Source organism: Chiloscyllium punctatum, chromosome 39, assembly GCF_047496795.1.
Source record: "Chiloscyllium punctatum isolate Juve2018m chromosome 39, sChiPun1.3, whole genome shotgun sequence".
In the NCBI taxonomy this organism is placed as follows: Eukaryota; Metazoa; Chordata; class Chondrichthyes; order Orectolobiformes; family Hemiscylliidae; genus Chiloscyllium; species Chiloscyllium punctatum.
Genome location: NC_092777.1, coordinates 8,310,834 through 8,332,544, shown reverse-complemented (window position 1 = coordinate 8,332,544; position 21,711 = coordinate 8,310,834). Strand labels below are relative to the sequence as shown.

At 40.3% G+C, this 21,711-nt stretch overlaps 1 protein-coding gene across 1 annotated transcript in view; it reads left to right on the top strand.

Annotated features, from left to right (window-relative positions):
- The window catches only part of myo15b (myosin XVB), a 232,174-nt gene that overhangs the window by 203,926 nt on the left and 6,537 nt on the right, over positions 1-21,711 (top strand). The window contains exon 41 of the mRNA XM_072558127.1: positions 3,587-3,720. Within this exon, the coding sequence (XP_072414228.1) occupies positions 3,587-3,720 (134 nt within the window). The remainder of the gene's footprint in view (positions 1-3,586; positions 3,721-21,711) is intronic.

The following is a 21,711-nucleotide window of genomic DNA, read 5'->3' as shown; positions in this document are numbered from 1 at the left end:
TTAGCATTCATAACAAAATAAATAAATTGTTTGCACACATTGAAGTAAGTGAATATAATCTGATAGCAATTGTAGAGATGTGCCTGCAAGGTGACAAGGACTGAGTCCTGAATATTGTGGGACATGTGACATTCAAAAACAACTATTGGGTTGCATGGTGGCTCAGTGGTTAGTACTTTTGCCTCACTGTGTTAGGGATCCAGATTCCAACCTCGGGTGACTGTCTTGAGTTTGCATGTTCTCCCTGTGTCTGTATGGGTTTCCTCCCAGTACTCAGGTTTCCTCCCACTCTCCAAAGATGTGCAAGTTAGGTGGATTGGCCATGCTAAACTGCCCATATGCCCAAGGAACTGCAGGTTTGGTGGATTAGCAATGGGAAATACAGGGTTACAGTGTTAGGATGGGTCTGGGAGAGGCGGTGTGAACTCAATAGGCCAAATGGCCTGCCTGCACATTACAGAGATTCAATGATTCTAAAACAAGTAGCTCGCTAAGGGTGTAAGGGTAGTTCTCATAATCAAAAATAGCAATGATGCTGTAGTTAGAAATGACCTTGTTTCAGGAGATCACAATGTGGAAATGGTTTAGACCGAAATGAAGAATAGTGGAAAACATTCCACTACAGACTCCTAAGGATAACCACAATGGAGGATGAAGGTTACAAGAAGAAATACTGGGTGCTTGTGATAAAGGAATGGCAATAATCATAGGTGATTTTAATCTACAAATTAAGTCCAATATTCAGATTGGCAATGGTACCATGGATGAGTAGTTCACAGAATGCTTTCAATGTAATTTATTAGACTAACAGGTTCTGAAAGCAACCAGAAAGCAGGTTATGTTATACTGTGTAATGAGGCAGGATAAAGTAATGACTTTAGAGTAAGCAATCCTAGGTAGTTACAATCATAATATGATTGAAATTTACATCCAGATTGAAAGGATAGAGAGTGGGTCTAGGATTAATATTTTATACTGAAGTAACAGAAACTATAAATCATAGTATCATTGAATCCCTACAGTGCGGAAAGGGGCTATTCAGCCCATCAAATCTGCACCAACACTTTGAAGAGCTTCACACCCAGACCCAAACCCCAAACCAATCCCCATATTTATCATGCTAATCCACCTACCTACACATCCTGTGATAGTATGGATAATTTAGCATGGCCAATCCACATAACCTGCACATCTTTGGACTGTGGGAGCAAATCGAAGCACCCAGTAGAAACTTATGCAGACAAAGGGAGAATGCAGACTCCACATAGCTATCCAAGGCTGGAATCAGACCTGGATCCCTGGCACTGTGAGGCAACAGTGATACTCACTGAGTCACTGTGCCAGAATAAACAAAACAGAAAAATCTGGAAGCATTTATGGAGAGGATAACAAACAGAGTATTGGTTTGGGTCCAGTGACCTTTAATCAGAATGAGGCAGAAAAGCTGAGCTCGCTGAAGCTCTGATACGAGATTGGAAGGTAGATCAATAGGGAAGGACTGGCAGATGTTTAGGAGGATATCTGAAAATACTCAAAATAACTATATTCGTACTATACAGAAAAAATCCAAGGGGATGAAAACCAAATATGCATAAATGGGCATTTTTTCTGATTGACAGGATGTGATGAATTGGTTTCCACAAACCAACAGGCATTTTACAATTTTGCATCAATGGCTTAGATAAGGGGAGTAAAGCCATGGTAGCTAAATTTACAGATGACACTGATCGGTCCAAAAGTATGTTGTGAAGAGGATTAAAGAGGTTGAGCAAATAGACAAAAATGTAGCAAATAGAGTATAATGTGGGAAAATGTGAAATTATACACTTTGGCAGGAAGAATAAACAAGCAATGTATTATTAAATGATTGCAAATTCTGAGGTGCAGAGGAATCCAGGTGCTGTTGTGCATGTGTTACAAGACGTTAGTGTGCAAGTCTAGCAAGTAATTAATAAGGCTAATGCTTTACTTTATGTCAAGAATTGAACATAAAAGTAAAGACATTATGCTTCAGTTCTACAGGCTCTGGTGAGACACATCTTGAACACTGTGATAGCTTTGGCCTCTTTATTTAGGGATAGGTGTAAGTGTGCTTGAGGTATACAGTGATTATTACGAGGTTGGACCTCAAAGAATATAAGTTCTCTGATTGGGGCTGTTAATCTGGTCCAATCAGGGAGCATTTGCTGACATATAAAAAGGGTAAGTGTCAGATACTGACACTTTGGTACCTGACTCTGTATGAGGTATACTGTCAGTCCTCATCAAGGACTGGTCATTGCATAACAAAAGGGTGACTTGGTGACAGGATACTGGTCTCTGTGGACCTATTCCAAGGTGGTTTAGTGGAGGTTTACTAGTTGGTATCTGGATTAAGTGAGTTGTCTTATAAGGAAAGGTTGGACAGTCTGGGCTTGTTTCCACTGAATATGAGAGAATGAACAGTGATATGTTTGAAGTGTATAATATCCTTATTGATTTTGACAAGGGGGATGTGGAGAGGATGTTTTCTGCTGGGTCAGTGAGTCCCAAACTGTGAAGCAGTGTTTTAAAACAAGAGGTCACCTTTTTATGACAGAAATTAGGACAGTTTTTTTCTCTCAAAGAGTTGTGCAACTTAAGAACTTTGCCTCAGATCATGGTGGGGGTGTAGTCACTGAATATTTTTAAGGAGGAGATAGATGACATTTTTGGAGGACAATGAAATCAAAGTTTATCAGGACCAAATGATAATGTATAAAAGTAAACACAAACAAATCCGTCAAGATCTTATTGAATGGTTGAGCAGATTCGAGGGACTGAAAGCCTCCTTCTGCACTCAATTCATGTTTTATATATCAGCATCTGATAGAGAAAAATAGGTAAATGGTTTATCTACAACTGTACAGAAGACAGTATTGATCATTTTGTAGTTTCTCCAAATGCAGACAGGCCTGCTGCACCCTTACAACGTTTTCTGTGTTTATTTTGAAGAATAGGAAACTAAGCAGCTCACTGAATGTGAAGATTGTCAGATAGTGAAGTGAGAATAAAAGACATAGGAAGAACATAAGAAATAGGAGCAGGAGTAGGCTATTCAATGAGATTGTGACTGACCTGACTGAGGCCTCAACTCCACTTTTCTGCTGCCCATCTTTATAACACTTGACTCCACTGGGACCCAAATTTTTCACTCAATCTTGAATAAATTCAGTGAGTCAGTTTTTCACTACTCTCTTGTGTAGAACATTCAAATGATTCACAACTCTCAGAGAAGAGATACTTTTTCATATTTACCTCAATGATGGCTGAGGAAGGGAAAGTAGATAGCATATCAGAGTGTTAGTGCTGCCTATTGTCCCACCACACCCTCTCATCTTAGGCTACTTCTACTACACCCACTTTTCTCTTTTTTATTATTTTTCTCAATTAAATAAATTATAAATAAAATGGAAAATTGGTCTTTTGTAAGATGCCATGGATTACTTGCTGTTCCTATCCCTCATGGGTAAATAATATTACTATACAGATAGCTCAGGGCAATTTCACACAAGATAGTTCATAGTGTTTGCCTTGGGTTTGATAGCTCAGGTTTTTGTCTCTACAGGCAGCAGCTGAAGGATTACCTCCCTAAAACCATGGCGGCAAAATTGAATACTGAGAGGGTTCTGAAGCAAACTATCCAAGAACTTGATACAATGCAGGAGCTCAGTCCTGTGAAAGCCAAGATCCAATTCTTATGTAAGTGTCTTTCTGATGAGGAAACAAAAAAATTGTTAAACCGTTTCAGTAACATCTGAGAATGCTATCTTGTGAAATGGAGAGTTACCCAAGGAGCAGAATCAGTAAAAATATAATGACAGCAGCAATCTTCTATAGTACTTTGTAATACTTTCGCAGGTCCTCAGGAGAGGGGCCCATAGTCAGCAATTAGTTATAAACCTTTCCTATTCTTCAATCCTCATTGGAACGGAGGGAGGTTTCACACGACTAAAATCCTGGAATTCCCTGACCGTGCTGTGGGCATATCTACCACCATGGATTTCAACTCACTATCATTCTCTCAACCATATATTTTATGAAGGAATAAAAATACTCTTGTCTCTTCAGGTTAGATAATATATGCATTAAATTCAGTTCCACTGGTAGGGTTAGCACTGCTGCCTCACAGCGCCAGGGCCCGGGTTCGATTCCAACCTTGGGCATTTGTCAGTGTGGAGTTTGCACATTCTCCCCATGTCTGCATGGGTTTCCTCCGGTAACTCCAATTTCCTCTCACAATCCAAAGATGTGCAGGTTAGGTGGATTGTACATGGTAAACTATCCAAAACTATCCAAAAATCCAAAAAGGAATATGCAAGCTAAGTGGATTAGCCATGGGAAATGCAGGGTTACATGGAGGTGGGGTGTTGGGTCTGGGTGGGATGCTCTCCAGAGGGCCATTATGGATTTGATGGGCTGAATGGTGTGTTTACATACTGTAGGGATTCTATAAATATATACAGGTGCAAGAAAAGTGTAAAAACGCCTCTACACTTCCTCATTAAGATATTTGAAACATCTTAATACTCTTGAAAATGCCAAAACTACAGTACATTTGTTAGCACCAGAAAAGAGAGAACTTCACATTTCAGATAGTTGTTTCTTCAGAATAGACTCAAGTGCCTATAAAAGTAGACTGATCCAATGTGTTACCAGTTTCTGGATTCATTGTAAATTTCCAGTTTTCACGTTTTGTAAGGCCCTAAGATTCAGGAACAGGAGTAGGCCATTTGGCCTCTCGTACCTGTTCCCTTTCAGTAGGACCATGGCTGATCCAACACTCCTCACGTCCACTCTCCTGCTCTTTCCCCGTAACTCTTGATTCCCCTCCTGATCGATAATCTAGCTATCTTAGCCTTAAGTATACACATAGACTCTGCCATTACAGTTCTCTGTGACAAAGAGTTCCAAAGACACGCAACCTTCTGAGAGAAGACATTCCTCCTCATCTCAGTCTTAAACTGGTGCCCCTTAATTCTGAGACTATTTCCACTAGTCTTAGACTCCCATGAAGGAAAACATTGTCTTGGCAATTCCCCTTTCCATCCCTTTAAAAATCCTGCATGACTCAATGAGATCACCTCTCACTCTTCTAAATTCCAGTGAGTAGAGTCCCATCCTGTGTAACCCCCATAAGGAGGATCATCCCACTGAACCTTCTTTCAACTGCCTCCAATGAAATAATATCTTTCCTGTGTAACAACTCTCAGTTTCAAAAACATGATGACTGTCTGGACTTCGATACTGATTCATACTGAGTAATTCACCTGTATGGACCTTTAGGAACCTTTAGAGCTAACAGCCAGAACAGATTTACATCTTATTAGTATGAGCTGGATTTAACTCCAAATTTCAGAGATAAAGACCAAGGTCTATCCATTACAGTGAAGAATTTGAATTAGGAATAATTGGACAAAGGAGATTTTCATTCAAAATACTAGTTTATATGCATCCTTCAAAATGAAAGGTTGTTTCTCTGACCTGTTGCAGTTCCATTCACTCAGCCTCTCCTTTGGATCTTATACTTAAATTGTTATAGCAACTCACGATTTCCCTTCATCTATGATCGTTTATCACAAACATATTTTTCTACAGAAATTTGAAGACAAAACCTTCAAAAAATGTCAAACAGCTTATAACCTGTCCCCATCAACTCCCTCTTTCCACCCTAATATTGAAGGACAATCAAGGCAACACCTTACTGTACCATGGTATCTATTTCCTAGGGACTTAAGAACGTACCCCAAAATACTGCAGGAGATTATTGCCTTCACTATATTTTTACTGATTGTATTACTTGGATAACATTGCATTCTATTAGACAGTGACATATTTCCAAGTCAGAGTAAAGGATACTCTGGAGAGGAACATTACTGGTGGTATTCCATGTATCTGCTGCCATTGACCATCTAGAGTTATTAAATTGGGGAAATGCTGTCGAAGGAACGTTAGAGAGTTGCTGTCGTGCTTCTTGTGGATACCATGCATACTACGAATGAGAAACTTTTTTTCTACAACAAAAGCAAGTCTCACCCTGAAGAGGAGAAACCAAATAGCCCAGAAGTTCTCAAATGACATTACTATCCAAGTGAGTTTGGTATAATTGGTTTATTTATTGGCTATTAGCAGTTCATTGGCTTTTTACCACAGACTAAAACTTCAGAACTGACCAAACATGAACAAATTAATTAATGGTTAAGTATATTGAACTTTCAATGCTATTAAATCCTAGTTAGATAGGCAGGAGGCTGGAAGAAAACAGCAAGCCAGGCAGCATCAGGAGGTGGAGAAGTTGATGTTTTGACTGTAACTTTCCTTCAGGACTGGCAGAGAACTTCTTCAAAGTGGCATCCTTTGAAGAGACTTTGCAGTGGAAGAAACTTGGTTAGAGACAAAAGAAAACTGTAGATGCTGGAATCCAAAGTAGACAGGCAGGAGGCTGGAAGAACACAGCAAGCCAGGCAACATCAGGAGGTGGAGAACTCAATATTTCTTAAGAAGAGTTGCACCTGAAACATCAGTTTCTCCACCTCCTGATGCTGCCTGGCTTGCTGTGTTCTTCCAGCCTCCTGCCTGTCTATTATGGATTCCAGCATCTGCAGTCTGTCTCTAACCAAGTTTCTTCCACTGCAAAGTCTTTCAAAGGAATGCCCACTTTGAAGAAGTTCTCTGCCAGTCTTGAAGGAGGGTTACACTCAAAACATCAACTTTTCCACCTGATGCTGCCTGGCTTGCTGTGTTCTTCCAGTCTCCTATCTGCCTACTTTGGATTCCGGCATCTGCAGTTTCTTTTCATCTTTAATTAAATACTAGTTAGCAGAAAGTCAGCTTGCTCCTCTTTTCTCTTACGTTGCATGAGAAGGCAACCCAAGAAAATGCTGGTTGATCTTGTTGCTACATTTTACGATTCTTTGTGTCTGATGTACAACAGTTCTAAATTATTATGATTCACGGTTGCTGATGTATAGCAGTTTTTAATGTATTTTAACTGTCTGTCTGTTATTGTCTGTCTTGTGCTCAGTAAAACAATCTAATAAAATGTCATTCAATTTAGACTGACTACATTCCATGGGCTTGCATCTACTCAATCAAAATAGCACTGCACAACTGCAGCTTTCATGCTGTGATTAGTAGCACTGCTGCAGTACAGATATGGCACTGGACAGAACATTCCTCTAAATTGATGTTCAAATGCAGAAGTCAAGGAAAGCCTTGTGCCAAATTTCATTTCTTAAATCTGTTTACTTACATTTGCCATTTGATCCCTCACTACCATTAATATTGTCATCAATGCCTTGCCCATCATGATGCACATAAATGGCACATGAATACTCCATCAGATCTCCCTTTGTTCCTGCTTCTTTATAGCTGATAAAGATAAATATCATGATTTTCCATGATTAGGAAATTGTGACTGCTTGTTCTTTGAATGCTGGATTCATTCACAGCCAATTCAAAAGAAGGGTATTTCTGCACCCTTTAAAATTATCCCACCCTTTAATAGTTCCTCTTCATCTGTGTTGGCTTCCCGCTGAACAGCAGATAACAAGCTAGGAGCTCATTTGTAGTTAGACCTGATTCTCAAAAATAGATCAGGCTCTGTCTCAATGCAGTTCTGGCAACAACACCTGAATTAAGGTTTCTTGTGGTGCAATTTAGTGTCCCTACCAAGAGCCAGGATGCCTGGGTTCAAGTCCCACCTGCTGTAGAGGTATGGTATAACATCCCTGAACAAGTTGATTAGAAAACATCTTAAAGCATTTATAAAGACAGCATGTTTATTCACTGGGGTAGTAGGGAATATGGAGCCATATAAAAATTTACGTTCTGCAGTGTTGTTTAGTTCAGTTGGCTAGATGGCTGGTCTGCAACACAGACATCAACAATGCCGTTCAATTCCTGTACTGGCTAAGATTATATGAAGGTCCCTCCTTCTCACGTTGTCCCCTCACCTTTGATGGGGTGACCCTCAGGTTAAATCAACACCAGTCATCTCTCTCAAGGGAGGCAGTGGTGTAGTAGTAATGTCACTGGACATTAATGACTAGGTTAATTAAACCAGGTTAATGTTCTAGGGACATGGATTCAAATCCAATCATAGCAAATGTTTTAGAAATGAAGAGAGGCTGGATAAGCTCAGGTTGTTTTCTTTAGAGCAGGGAAGGCTGAGAGGGAACCTGATTGAGGTATGCAACATTCTGAGGGGCATGGACAAGGTGAATAGGAAGCAGCTGTCCCCCTTAGTTGAAGGGTCAATAACAAAGGCCACGGTGGCACAGTGGTTAGCACTGCTGCCTCACAGCACCAGCATCTGCCTCAGGTGACTCTCTGTGTGGAGTTTGCACATTCTCCCTGTGTCTGCGTGGGTTTCCTCCGGGTGCTCTGGTTTCTTCCCACAATCCAAAAATATGCAGGTTAGGTGAATTGGCCATGCTAAATTGCCCGTAGTGTTAGATGAATGGGTCTGGATGGCAGGTCGGTGTGGACTTGTTGGGCCAAAGGGCCTGTTTCCACGCTGTATGTAATCTAATCTAACCTAATGTTACAGTGAAAAGCAAGACGTTTACAGACAATTTGAGGAAAAGGTTTTAACCCAGAGAATGGTGGGAATCTGGAATGTACAGGTTGGAAACCTCACACCCTTTAAAAAGGTTCAGAAAAGATGTACAAGGGTGTTCCCAGGGTTGGAGGGTTTGAACTGTAGGGAAAGGCTGAATAGGTTGGGGCTGTTTTCCCTGGAGTGTTGGAGGCTGAGGGGTGACCTTTTAGAGGTTTATCAAATTATGATGAGCATGGATTGGATAAAAAGACAAGTCTTTTCCCTGAGGTGGTGGAGAGGAGAAAAAATTAAAAGGGACGTAAGGGGCAACGTTTTCATACAGAGGGTGGTGCGTGTATGGAATGAACAGCCAGAGGAAGAGGTGGAGGCTGGTACAATTACAACACTTAAAAGGCATTTGGATGGGTATATGAATAGAAAGGGTTTAGAGGGATATGGGCCAGTTGCTGGCAAAGGGAACTAGGTTAGGTTAGGATATCTGGTTGGCAGGGACGAGTTGGACCAATGGGTCTGTTTCCATGCTGTACATCTCTATGACTCTAAGTACTTAAATGAGTACTTGGAATGCCATAATATTCAAAGCCATGGGCCAAGTATTGGAAAGTGGAACAAGAGCAGATTTAGAGAGTTTTTTTTTGTCAGTGTAGAATCAATAGTCTATGAACCTTTTCTATACTATGTGATTGCATGAATACCACCTTCCAAGTGCATCACTCTGATCATTTTATATCATTTGTTCTTGGGTTGTAAGGTAAAACCTTAAAGCCACCACACTGTCACCAACCAAAGTGCCATATAATCAAAATTAAATAGCTGTAGAGGCAGGTCCCCTTCCAAAAAGATGTTAATAAACCACATAGTCCTTTGAATGAAAGCCCAGTTTCCTGACCACTTTCAGTTAGTTATTTTCACAATTCTTGAATTCTGACCTGCGAGCCTTTCCATAACCACCATATAGGAATTGTCCACACATTGCCAGAGTATATGATGAAGATGGTTCACTCAGCTGGTTCAACCTCAAAGCCAACCTCAAATCAAGTCCAGGATAATGTCAGTCTCCTCTATATCGCTGCAACAAGTTGTAATTTAAATTCAATTTAGGCTTATTTCTTTTTAGAAAAGCCCATAGCACAAAATTGTTAATGATTTAACACAGATTGCCTCAGAAAGGTTTCTGTGAGAACAGAGATACTATTCTGGTTCATATTTTATTTGTCACTGAGTGTTGATATACTTCACTTTGACAAGTGAAACGGTTTGTTACCACATATAAATTAGAAGTAATGCATAGATAAATGCTGATCAATGAGCTTTGTAAACAGTTTCCCGTTGCATGAATTCCTATCTCCCCTGCCTGCTAGCTGTAAGACACCTACATGAAATTAATGGGATCTAGTCTCCAGCAAGAAATTGAGGTTTTGGTTAAGAAAAAGAAGGAAGCATATGTCAGGTATAGACAGCAGAGATCGAGTGAATCCTTAGAAGAGTATAAAGGCAGTAGAAGTAAACTTAACAGGGAAATCAACAGGGCAAGAAGGGGACATGAGATAACTTTGGCAAATAGGATTAAGGAGAATCGAAAGGCATTTTATAAATATATTAAGGACAAAAGGGTAATTAGGGAGAGAATAGGGCTTCTCAAAGATCAGCAAGACAGTCTATGTGTGGAACCACAGGAGATGGGGGAAATTCTAAACGCGTTTTTTGCATCAGTGTTTACTGTGGAGAAGGACATGGAAGATATAGAATGTGGGGAAATAGATAGTAACGTCTTTAAAAATGTTCATATTACAGAGGAGGTGCTGGATGTCTTAAAATACATAAAAGTGGATAAATCCCCAGGACCTGATCAGGTGTACCCTAGAACTCTGTGAGAAGCTAGGGAAGTGATTGGTTGGCCCCTTGCTGTGATATTTTTATCATCGATAATCACAGGTTAGGTGCCAGAAGACTGAAGGTTGGCTAACATGGTGCCACTATTTAAGAAAGGTGGTAAGGAAAAATCAGGGAACTAATTGACGTGCTGTCCTCACATTCAGAACCTTACCCATCAATCCTTCCATTTACACTACTACTTAGACTTCCTCCACTCCCCCTCTCTATCAGTATAAAGTCTCTCTTAATAGAATGAGCAAATCTATCTGCTAAGATATTGATCCATTTCCAATTTAGGTTAGAATCATGTTTTTGAACAGATCTTTTCTATCCCAAAAGACATTCCAATTGTCCAAAAACTAGTATCCCTAAGCAACACACTACCTCTTCAGCCATTGATTTATCTTCTCTAACTTTTTGTTTCTTCTTTGTTTGAGTTTGGCATTGGGACAAAACCAGAAATTACTACTTCTTTAAGGTTTTCTTTTTAATCTTCTACCTAACCTCTTAAACTCACTCAGCACTACTTTAATCTTTTCCCTAAAAATGTCATTCCTACCAATGTGTACAATAATTTCTGGCTTCTCAATCTCACCTTTAACAATATGCTTGAAACTTTTAGAGACATCCTTAATTCTCGCACCAGGAAAGCAACAAACCATCCTAAGTTTACACTCACTGCCGCAGAATCTCCTGTCTATGCTCCTGACAGGACAGTCCCCTATAACAATAATTCTATTAAATCTTGTCAAACAGCGCCTAATATAAGAATCATTCCAAGTATCCAATAACTGACTAGCCTTTTCATTTTCCTCAGACAGACTCTCTCCATCAATAGTTCCAAAAACTGAACATCTATTTGATAGAGGAATAGCCACTTTTTACCTTCTTACTTTTCCTGACAGTCACCCACCTATCTGACTGATTCTGCTGGGTAATATCTTTTCTAAATCTACTAGCCATCTTATTCTGTACTTTATATATGGCCTTAATAACATTAACATTAAGCCTAAAAAGATATTTCAATTACACCTTATATATAAAATAAATTATGCTTCATTACCTACAGAAAATAATGTTAAAATGGAAAAAAATATATCAAACATATAAAACTGAAATAAAATCAACCACTCAGCTGATCAACTGAAAAAAAAACTCCTCTTCAGTAAATTCCTCTAAGAAAAAATTCTTCTCCAGAACCGACCATGTGTATGTAGGACTCTCTGGAACAAAAACACAATTCCTTATTTAAAACACTGTTCGGTTTTACAAAAAAACAAATCTTGCAATGTAAAAAAAACTCTCCAAAAATGCATATAGACTTTGCAAATTTCTGGATTAAGAATAAAAAAGACTCATCCATTCACTGTAGAACTTGTAAAACACATTTTTAAAAAAGGTCTGTTTGAAAATAAAATTGCGATTTGTTTGTTTTTTGGGGTTTTTTTTGAATATTAATGAAACAAGTGGAAAAAAATCTTATATTAGTAAACTATAATGACTATAATAACTGTAAAATCTACATTGCTCCAGTTAAGCAAATAAAGAATTCCACAGATTCAGTACAGAAGAAATTTTTACCCACCTCTGAATTAAATGGGCGACGCCCTTATTCTGAAATGATGCCCTCTGATCTTAGACTCTCACAAAAGAAATAATCTCTCCACATCTACCCTGTCAAGCCCCCTAAGAACCTGTATGATTCTTATCAACTCTCATTCGTCTAAACTCCAATGTGTATGGCCCAACCTGTTCAAATTCTCCTCATAAAAAAGTTCATCCATGTTCAACCTAGTGAACCCTCTATGGACTGCCTGTAATGCCAGTATATCTCTCCTCAGGTAAGGAGTCCAAGACTGTTACAGTATTCCAGCTGTAGTCTGAACAGTACCTTGTATAGTTTTAGCAAGGCCTCCCTATTTTCATATTCCATTCGCTTTGAAATAAAGGCCAACATTCCATTTGCTTTCTGTATAACCTGTTGAACTTGGGCATGGCTTTTTGTGCTCCAAGCACAAGGATTCCCAAATTCCTCAGGATTGCATCCTTCTGCAGTCCTCCTCCATTTAAATAATATTCAACTCTTCTGCCACAGTGCATACATAACCTCACATTTTCTTCCATATGTTAAGTCTTTGCTCACTCACTTAACCTGTCTCTATACTTCTTCACACTCTGTGTCATCCTGAGCACTTGCCTTCCTACCTATTTCTGTCATTACAACTTGACAATCTTGCTTTCACTTTCCTCATCTAAATCATTATTATACATTGTAAATAATTGTGGCCCCAGCACTGATCCCTGTGGCACTCTACTAATTAGAGGTTGCCATTCTGAAAATGTCCTTATCCCAATTCTATGTCTTCTCTTAGTTAGCCAATCCTCTATCCACAATGACTTATTACCTCCAGAGACCATTCATTTCTCATAAAGACTAAGAATTCCAATCAGGAATCCAAAATAAAAATGTTCATAATCAGAGAGTGTTTAGAATGGGGAACTCATTACAAAAGATAATGGTTGAAACAAATAATAATTGCATTTAAGGGGAGGCTACACAAGCATTAGCCTGGGGAGAGAATAAAGGGGAATAATGTTAAATTTAAAACAGGAAATATGGGATGAAGCTCCAGTGGAGCATAAACACTGGCATGGACTGGATGGATCAAATGGCTTTTTCCATATTGTATATTTTGTTACAAAGTCATAGTAAAGGGTGGTAGGCAAAGAATGCTCACTGTTTTATTTGTGGGCACCTTGCTTCTCAAAGGCTTTTGCCAAGACATTTATAATGATAGATGTCTGCTAATATCTTTACAATATTCTGATATCTATTCTAAGGATGGCACAGTGGCTCAGTGATTAGCACTACTGCATCACAGCACCAGGGACCCAGGTTCAATTCTAGTCTCGGGTGACTGTGTGGAGTTTGCACATTCTCCCTGTGTCTGATTGGGTTTCTTGCCACTGTCCAAAAATGTGCAGGTCAGGTGAATTGGCCATGCTAAATTGCCCATAGTATTATGTGCATTAGTCAGAGGGAAATGGGTCTGGGTGGATTACTCTTCGATGTGGACTTTTTGGGCCTGTTTCCACACTGTAGGGAATCTAGAATTTAGTCTAATTTCATTTCACACAAATCACTCAAACAAGTGCATTCTCAAATTGCAGATTTTATCAGCTTTAGTGTCCTGTTTTTAAAATGTGATCACAGGGTAATATCCCTATTCTCTATATTCTATCACTGGCAGGAACAGCATTTGCTACTATTCCTATTTGACTTTGAGAAGGTGCTGGTAAGCCTTTTTTTTATGCTGTTGTGCTCATTATGTTGGAGGTTCATCCATTGAGGTACTGGTACTGACAATCTGCTGGACTGAATGGACCACACTGTCTACATAAGACTTGGTATAAGACTTCCAAAGCGCGCTCTCTACACCAGTCTTTGATACAGCTAGCTGCAACAAGGTGGGGGGAGAAAATGCTTCAAGGATATCCATAAAACCTGATAAAATGCAATATCCCCACTGACTCATGGGAATCTCTTGTCTGAGAAAACCCAAACTGCAAAAGAAATATTCACGAAAGTTCCCAATCATCTTGAGCACCCAATCCAGTCCAAAATGGAGGCCAAGCCAAAACAGCAGATATCTGTTGCCTAGCTGCAGCATCATGTGTGCATACAGTATTGCACAATTTAGCTACCTCGAAGTGGAAGAAAGTCATCCTCAGTCTCAAGAAATTTCTTAGGAGGAAGGAAGTGAACCTGTGAGGGAGGAAGTTCCAGGATTCTCAACAAGTGACGATTAAGGGATGGAGATATATTTCCAAGTCAGGATAGCACGTGGCTGGGAATGATACTTGCAAGTTTAGTGTTGCTGTGTCTAGACAGTAGTGGACATAAGATCAGAGGGTACTGTGTTGGAACAGCCTTGGTAAATTTCAACAGTGCATCTTGTAGATGTAACATACTGCTACTATTATGCATTGGTGATGGAGGGAGTGGATCAAGCAGATTGCTTTGTCCTGGATGCTTTCAAAGGTTCTTTAGTGTTGTTAGAGCTGTACGCATCTAGACAAATGGGAGCAATCTATCTCATTGATGATTTGTGCCTTGTAGATGTAGATGGCAGACAGACTTAGACAAATTGGGAGTTGAGTTAATTGTTGCAGGTTTTCTATTACTCTGAGGAACTTCTGCAGGATGTCCTGGAGCTGAGCTGACTGACCTCCAACGACCATATTATTTTCCTTTCTGCTAAGTATGACTCCATCCAGCAGAAAGTTTTCCCAATTCCCATTGTGTTTTGTTCGGGATTTTTAATGTCACACTCGGTCAACTGCAGCCTTGGACATCAAAGACAATCACACTTACCCCACCTCTGGAGTTCAGTTCTTTTGCCCATGTTTGAACCAAGCTACAATGAGGTTAGGAGCTGATTGGCCCTGGTGGAATCCAAATTGATGTTATTGTTAAGCATACCTAGGACTCAAGTGGATCAGAACATAAGAAATAAGAATACCTTCAAACCTGTTTCACTATTATATAAGGTCATGATGATCTGATGGACTTAGTCTACCTACCTGTACATAGCTGTTGATTCTCCTGCAAATCAAAAATCTGTCTAACTCAGCCTTGAACACATTCAATGTCTCTACTTCTCACTGGGGTTAGAATTCTCTTTAATAGTGGTACCCACAGAAACACCTTTCATTTGGAAGAAGAATGGAGTTGAAGGAAAAGTTGTTCTTTGGAGAATAAGTTCAGCCCAGCAGAGAACGATGGTGGTGGATGGAAAACTCGATTTAAAAAGGATACAGAGAGCTCTCAGACCATCCTGGTGGTGAATGAAGTAATTCTACTACTTCAACTGCAGCATGGCAACTGCTTGAGACATCTTTACTTTACAGAAGAGGTTATGTTTGCTGCCACAACAATTGCAACTTCAAAGCAGAGCGAGGACAGCGGTGACTGGGTCAACCAAGATGATCATGGCTCTTATTTGTTTCTTCCAGGCTGCTGATTGAAACATAACAACATCTTACCACTGAATATGGACATAACTGATGTTGTTTATACATATTAAAATGCTTTAATTCACTCTAGCCAGAGATGAGCAGACAGGGGAGTACAAGACTTTGCCTATATTACAGGCTTTGCCAGGGTTCTGGATGCCATTTACTGCAGTGACATTGCCTTGCATGTGAACTTAGCTATTTTCATGAATCGTAAGGGATCCAGTCACTTAATTTCCATCTATAATGTGACCACAGACACTGTATTGTGAAGAGGAATGCCTGTTATCCTACTGGGAGTCACAATTCCTTCACTCTATGGCAGTGCTCTGTATCCTCTTCATTTGACTCAAGTTAAAGGCCCCCTATTGGGCAACAAGTATACACCAGTTTTCTGTGCCAAGATTGTGTCAGACTTCCCCAAGCCCACTGATAGTGTACACTAGTTTCTGACAGATTTATCAGTTTGCTAAGCATTAGTGTGTACAATTATCATTCTCATCCGACTCCTGTGAAACAGAACTAGTGTGTGGCCTTGGCAAGCAAGCACCTTATTCACCCTGGTAGTAGCTCACTTCTGAGTGGACATCAGTATGCACAAGTTCTTCCTCTATCCTGGACTCAAACATAGACGCAGTCCATTTGTCTCTGAACTAGTGGCTACAATATATGATTGTGTTTCTTCATCTCCTTTGGCATGGAAATTCCAATCAGGGTGAGAAACTCTATTTCCAACTCTGATCAGACTGAAAAATGCAAACTTTCACTCAGAAAATTCCTGGAAAGAAACCTGCTGTTACAACACAGCAGAGACCAGCCCAGAATTATTTTCTAAACTTTTTAAACGGTGAGAAAATTCATAAAGCCAAAGTACAAAGGGATCTGGGATTGCTAGTCGAGGATTCTCTAAAGGTAAACATGCAGGTTGAGTCCGTGATTAAGAAAGCGAATGCAATGTTGTCATTTACCTCAAGGGTTGGAACATAAAAGCACCGTTGTGCTACTGAGACTTTATAAAGCTCTGGTTAGGCCCCATTTGGAGTACTGTGTCCAGTTTTGGTCCCCACACCTCAGGAAGGACATACTGGCACTGGAGCGTGTCCAGTGGAGATTCACACGGATGATCCCTGGAATGGTAGGTCTAACAAAAGAGGAACGGCTGAGGATCCTGGGTTTGTATTCATTGGAGTTTAGAAGACTAAGGGGAGATCTATTAGAAACTTACAAGATAATACATGACTTGGAAAGGGTGGACGCGAGGAAATTGTTTCCGTTAGGTGAGGAGACAAGGACCTGTGGACACAGCCTTAGAATTAGAGGGGGTAAATTCAGAACAGAAATGCGGAGACATTTCTTCAGCCAGAGAGTGGTAGGCCTGAGGAATTCATTGCCGCAGAGTGCAGTGGAGGCCGGGACACTAAATGTCTTTAAGGCAGAGATTGACAAATTCTTGATGTCACAAGGAATTAAGGCCTACGGGGAGAATGCGGGTAAGTGGAGTTGAAATGCCCAAAAGCCGTGATTGAATGGCGGAGTGGACTCGATGGGCCGAATGGCCTTACTTCCACTCCTATGTTTTATGGTCTTATTTGCAGCCAGTTGTGAGGAGGTTATTGTTAAAACCAATGGCCTTCCCCATAGCCAGCCATTTTGACAGCTTCTGTGCAAAGGTAAGTATATAAGGTAAGGGAAGTGGTTGGATGCCAGATATGTTAAGGGCAGGGTGTGATATGGTGGGCGGGTGTATAGGTTTGGCAGAGTTGGAGTGGCTATCACATCCTAGGGTCTCAGGGGTTGGGAGTGGCTGGGTTCAGGAGGGTTTCAGTGGCTGTTGGGTCTGAAGGCCTTAGGCGGAAAGGGGATGCTGGGTCCGGTAGAGTTGTAGTGAATGTTCTGTCTGAGAATCTCAACGGTTGGGAGTGGAGATGGATGGGTCTGGCAGGGTCAGTGTGGGTGTCCTGTCCAAAGGTCTCTTTGGTTGGGAATGGGCTGGGGGTGGGGGGGGATGGAGTTAGCTGGGTCCAGCAGGATTGGAGTGGGTATTCTGTCTAAGGATCTCAACAGTTGGGAGTGGGAATGACTGGGTCTGACAGGGTTAGTGTGGATAATCTGTCTGGGATTATCTGGCCAGGATTAGCAAGGTGGAGGGGGAAGAAGAGGTAGCACATTCCAGTCAGGGATTAGTGTTGGATCTCAGATACAGCAGTGATAGGAACAGCTAGTGTGTGCATGGGTGTTAGAATTGAGGATTGTGGGCATGGATCATGTCCAGCAGGGCTGTGGCCAGTGGTAGTGTCAGGTTGGGAGATAGTCTGACAGGGCTGGGGAGAGTAGAATAGCTAGTGTCAGTGTTGTTGAATTTGGGAGAAATGTTGAGACCAATGGCATTGGGTTGGGGGTGGAGTGGAGGAGAAAAAGAATGGGTGACACTTCTGGCTTAGAGAAGGGTATCCATTTAGAATGGGTTAGGGGCCAATGGGGTAATGATATGGGGAGGCATTTATGTCAGGTTGGGGGCGGGATCTGACATGTCCAATGGGGTTGGTGGGGAGGATGTTGTGTTGGGTCAAGTTAAATGTGTTCTGCAATCACTATGCCCAATTTCAAGACTTTGACAATTCAACTCCTATTGTGCAAGCACCAGATGCAATCATATTTTCAATGTGTAAAATAACTTCAATTGAGAGGAGTAGGAAACTCTTTTAATCCTTAGCATTCTTCTATGTGGGGAGGTAGAGTAGTCTCATTGGCAATGTCACATATCGAAATGCCTGTTTTAAGCTAGCCTGACCACCTAAAAGGTTGCAGGACACAAGATTGATTTATTGTCATGTGTACCAACGTATAATGAAAAGCTTTATTTACGAGGAGTACAAGCAGACCATAGCAAGCAAGGATAAACAAATCAAAAAACTTAGACAAAGGCATATAGGTTATGTTGCACAGGGTGTACACTAGGCAAGATCAAGCGTTAGCAAGACCAGCATTATTTGAGGCTAGAGAATCCATTCAACAGTCTAAAATGGCCAGGAAGAAGCTGTTTCTGAACCTGCTGGTGCAGGTGTTCAGGCTTCTGTATCTTCTGCCTGACAGAACAGGTTGTAGGAGACCATTACCAGGTGCTGTTATGAAGTCAAAAGCATGTATGTTAACTTTAAAATAGAAAGTGTTTTCTGAATTTTGAAGTAAGCTTAAAGTGCTAGCTCAGCTGCCCAAATGGAAAGCTGGGAGCTAAGCTGTTCCAAAATAGATACATGTAGCAAATGGCTGTTAAATGGGTACCTGGGTTTTGGTTGCTGTTTGGACAACAATTCAAATTTAACCAATTAGTTTAAATTGTGCCCAGCATACTAAAACCCAGTCGAGTTTGAATTTATTGTTTTGACAACATCGAACCAATGAGACAGTATGATGCTGGGGGGGTATAATAAATGTGGGCATTTTAAAAACGGATCAGAGAGAATAACTGCCATAGAGCCTGATAGCTAACTACCCATCTAACATCTTGCTCTCAAAGAAATTAGAAAACACTCTCTATTAAAAGGTACCTTTTCATGTAAAACATATCCAGGCAGATCAGCAGCCAGAAGACTGAAGTTAGCAGAGAAGGCAGAGACTGTGTGGTATTAAGATTAAGTTAATGCAATGTTTAATAAGTGTATTATTGGAATAGACTATTTTTTATAGTTTGGGTCAGATAATAAGTACTTAAGAAAAGGGACGCTTTGATTTGTGAATACTTTTTGTTTAATGTTCACTATTAGAGATAGGCAAATAAATTGTCATTTTTCTTGAAATAGTGAAAGTTAGGAGATCTCTATCACTCACATTTTAACAGATTATGAAGTGAGGTGAGCTTTTCTGGGGTTTGGTTTTAATTAACAGAGGAGTTCGACTTCTGCGTCGTAATGGTTGGGAACCCATCATCCAGGACTTTGACAGATCTGAACAGATTTGGGGACAAAAGATCCCAGCAGTTAAACACTTGGTGATTACTCTCCTCCTGATCTTTAAATAAAACTTAGGTGAGAAAATTTGTTTATTTTCAGTTACTTGTGTTTGGTTAAATTGAAAGTGAGAGAAATACTCAACATTGCTAAAGAAGTTCTAGGGTTTGAAGATGCTTCCCAAATTTGCTAAGAAATTTTAGAAAGATAGAGGAAGAATATGCTTTTAGAATTAGCAAACAGGTTAGAATTGACCAAGGACAAAAGGAGAGGTGAAATTGAAAAGGAGTTGGTCAAGCACTTAGGTATATCAGAGAAACAGACAAGTGTAGTGGAGTTAGAAAACCTTAAATTGCAAATGAGGCAACTGGATTTAGAAGATAAAGAAAGAGACAGAAGGTTCTTAGCTGAGCAAAAAGAGAGAGGAAAAAGGGAGACAACATTCTTAGCTGAGCAAAAAGAAGAGAGAGAAAGAGAAGAAAGAGAAAGAGAAAGAAAAAGTTGTGAATTAGTCAGGAAAGTTAACAGGATGGAGATGAATGGAGAAGGCAGGGTTGTATACAAAGATGTTAAAACATTGCCACATTTCAATGAGAAAGATGTTGAAGCCTTTTTTTAATTTCATTTGAAAAATTGGCTAGGCAGGTGGAGTGGCCAGAGAACTTGCTAGTTCACACTAAACTAGTAGGCAGAGCTCATGAGGTATTTGCAGCATTGACAGATGAGGGGTCAAGAGATTATGCAGATGTCAAACAGGCTATTAGTACTTGTGGGTAATGCTAGTTTAGACTAATCTGGCAGGCAGAGCTCGTGAGGTAGTTGCAGCACTGACAGATGAGGGGTCAAGAGATTATGCAGACATCAAACAGGCTACTTTGATTGCCTATGAATTGGTACCAGAAGTGTGTAGACTGTGGTTCAGAAAGGAACAGGTCAGACTTCTTTTGAGTTCAAAAGAATTAAACATAGCAATTTTGATAGATGGGTGCGGGCTTTAAAAATAAACAAGACATATGAAGGTCTAAGAGAAATTATTCTGCTGGAGAAGTTTAAAAACTCACTTCCAGAGATGATAAGAACTTATGTAGATGAACAGAAAGTTCAAGAAGTGAGAAGAGCAGCAGAAATGGCAGGTGAATATGCATTGGTACATAAGGTGAAATTTAGCTTCCAACAGGAATTCTATACCATAAGGGACAGAAATTGGGAGAAGTGGAAATCCTACACTACAAAGCAAAGAGTAGATCACAGTGGGAATAGTCTACCACAGGTGAACAAGGAAACCCAAGAGGGTAGAAAGGAGGTGAAAGGCCTCAGGTGTTTTCACTGTAATACTGTAGTGCTGGTAGTTTAAGAAAGGCACTGGGTAAAGGTGTCTTCACTTCTATAAAGTGGGACAAATAAAGTCGCAGTACTGGTCATTGAAGAAAGGGAAAAGATGTGGTAAAAGAGGCTAGGCCAGTGGGATGAGTGGAAGTAGTAAAGGAAACCCCAAAAAAGTCAAGGAGCTGCTGGAGATTGCACAGCCTAGGCAGGGGCTGGGTATTGAGTTAGTGCTCGATTTCTATAAAGACTTCACCTCTGTGAGTAAAGCTTACTCAGGAAGAACTGGGGAGAAAGGAAAGAAGTTACAATTTTAAGAGATATGGGATCTGGTCAGTCTCTAATAGTAAGAGATTAAGGCATTTGCACTCTTTCTGACATGTTACCTGAGAGAGTGATAATTTGTGGACTTACAAGAAAAATGAGACTATATCCGAATGTATTCTCGATGGTTATTATCTTAAGAATAGAGTCCTAAGATGAAAATGGAGACTATGGCAGATTACTGCAGAGGAGAAATGGACAGAAGTGTACCAGATCGTGTTGCTGGTAGCATACAGACAGGCGATATTATGGGTAGCACATGAATTCCCAGTAGGTGAATTAACTAAACAGCGCCTGAAGAGGGCACAGCATAGAATGAAGCAGGAGGCACATAAAAACTCTCAAATTTGGACATTTTCCTGTGGAGATGATGTATTAGTATTGTTACCATTGGTAGGAGATCCCTTAAAAGCCAGGTTTAGTGGTTCTATCACATTAGGAAAAAGTTGAGTCGGGTAAACTATCTGGTAAAGATGCCGGATAGAAGAAAACTTGTATCGGTCATGTCATGTGAATATGTTGAAATAGAGACAGGGAACTGGAGAAACAGGCGTTAGTTACTCCCCCAGAGAGTGAGGAGTCAAATCCAGATGGTATGGAATTTGATGTGCCTCAAAGTACGTTAAATAACGAGAAAGTACTTGA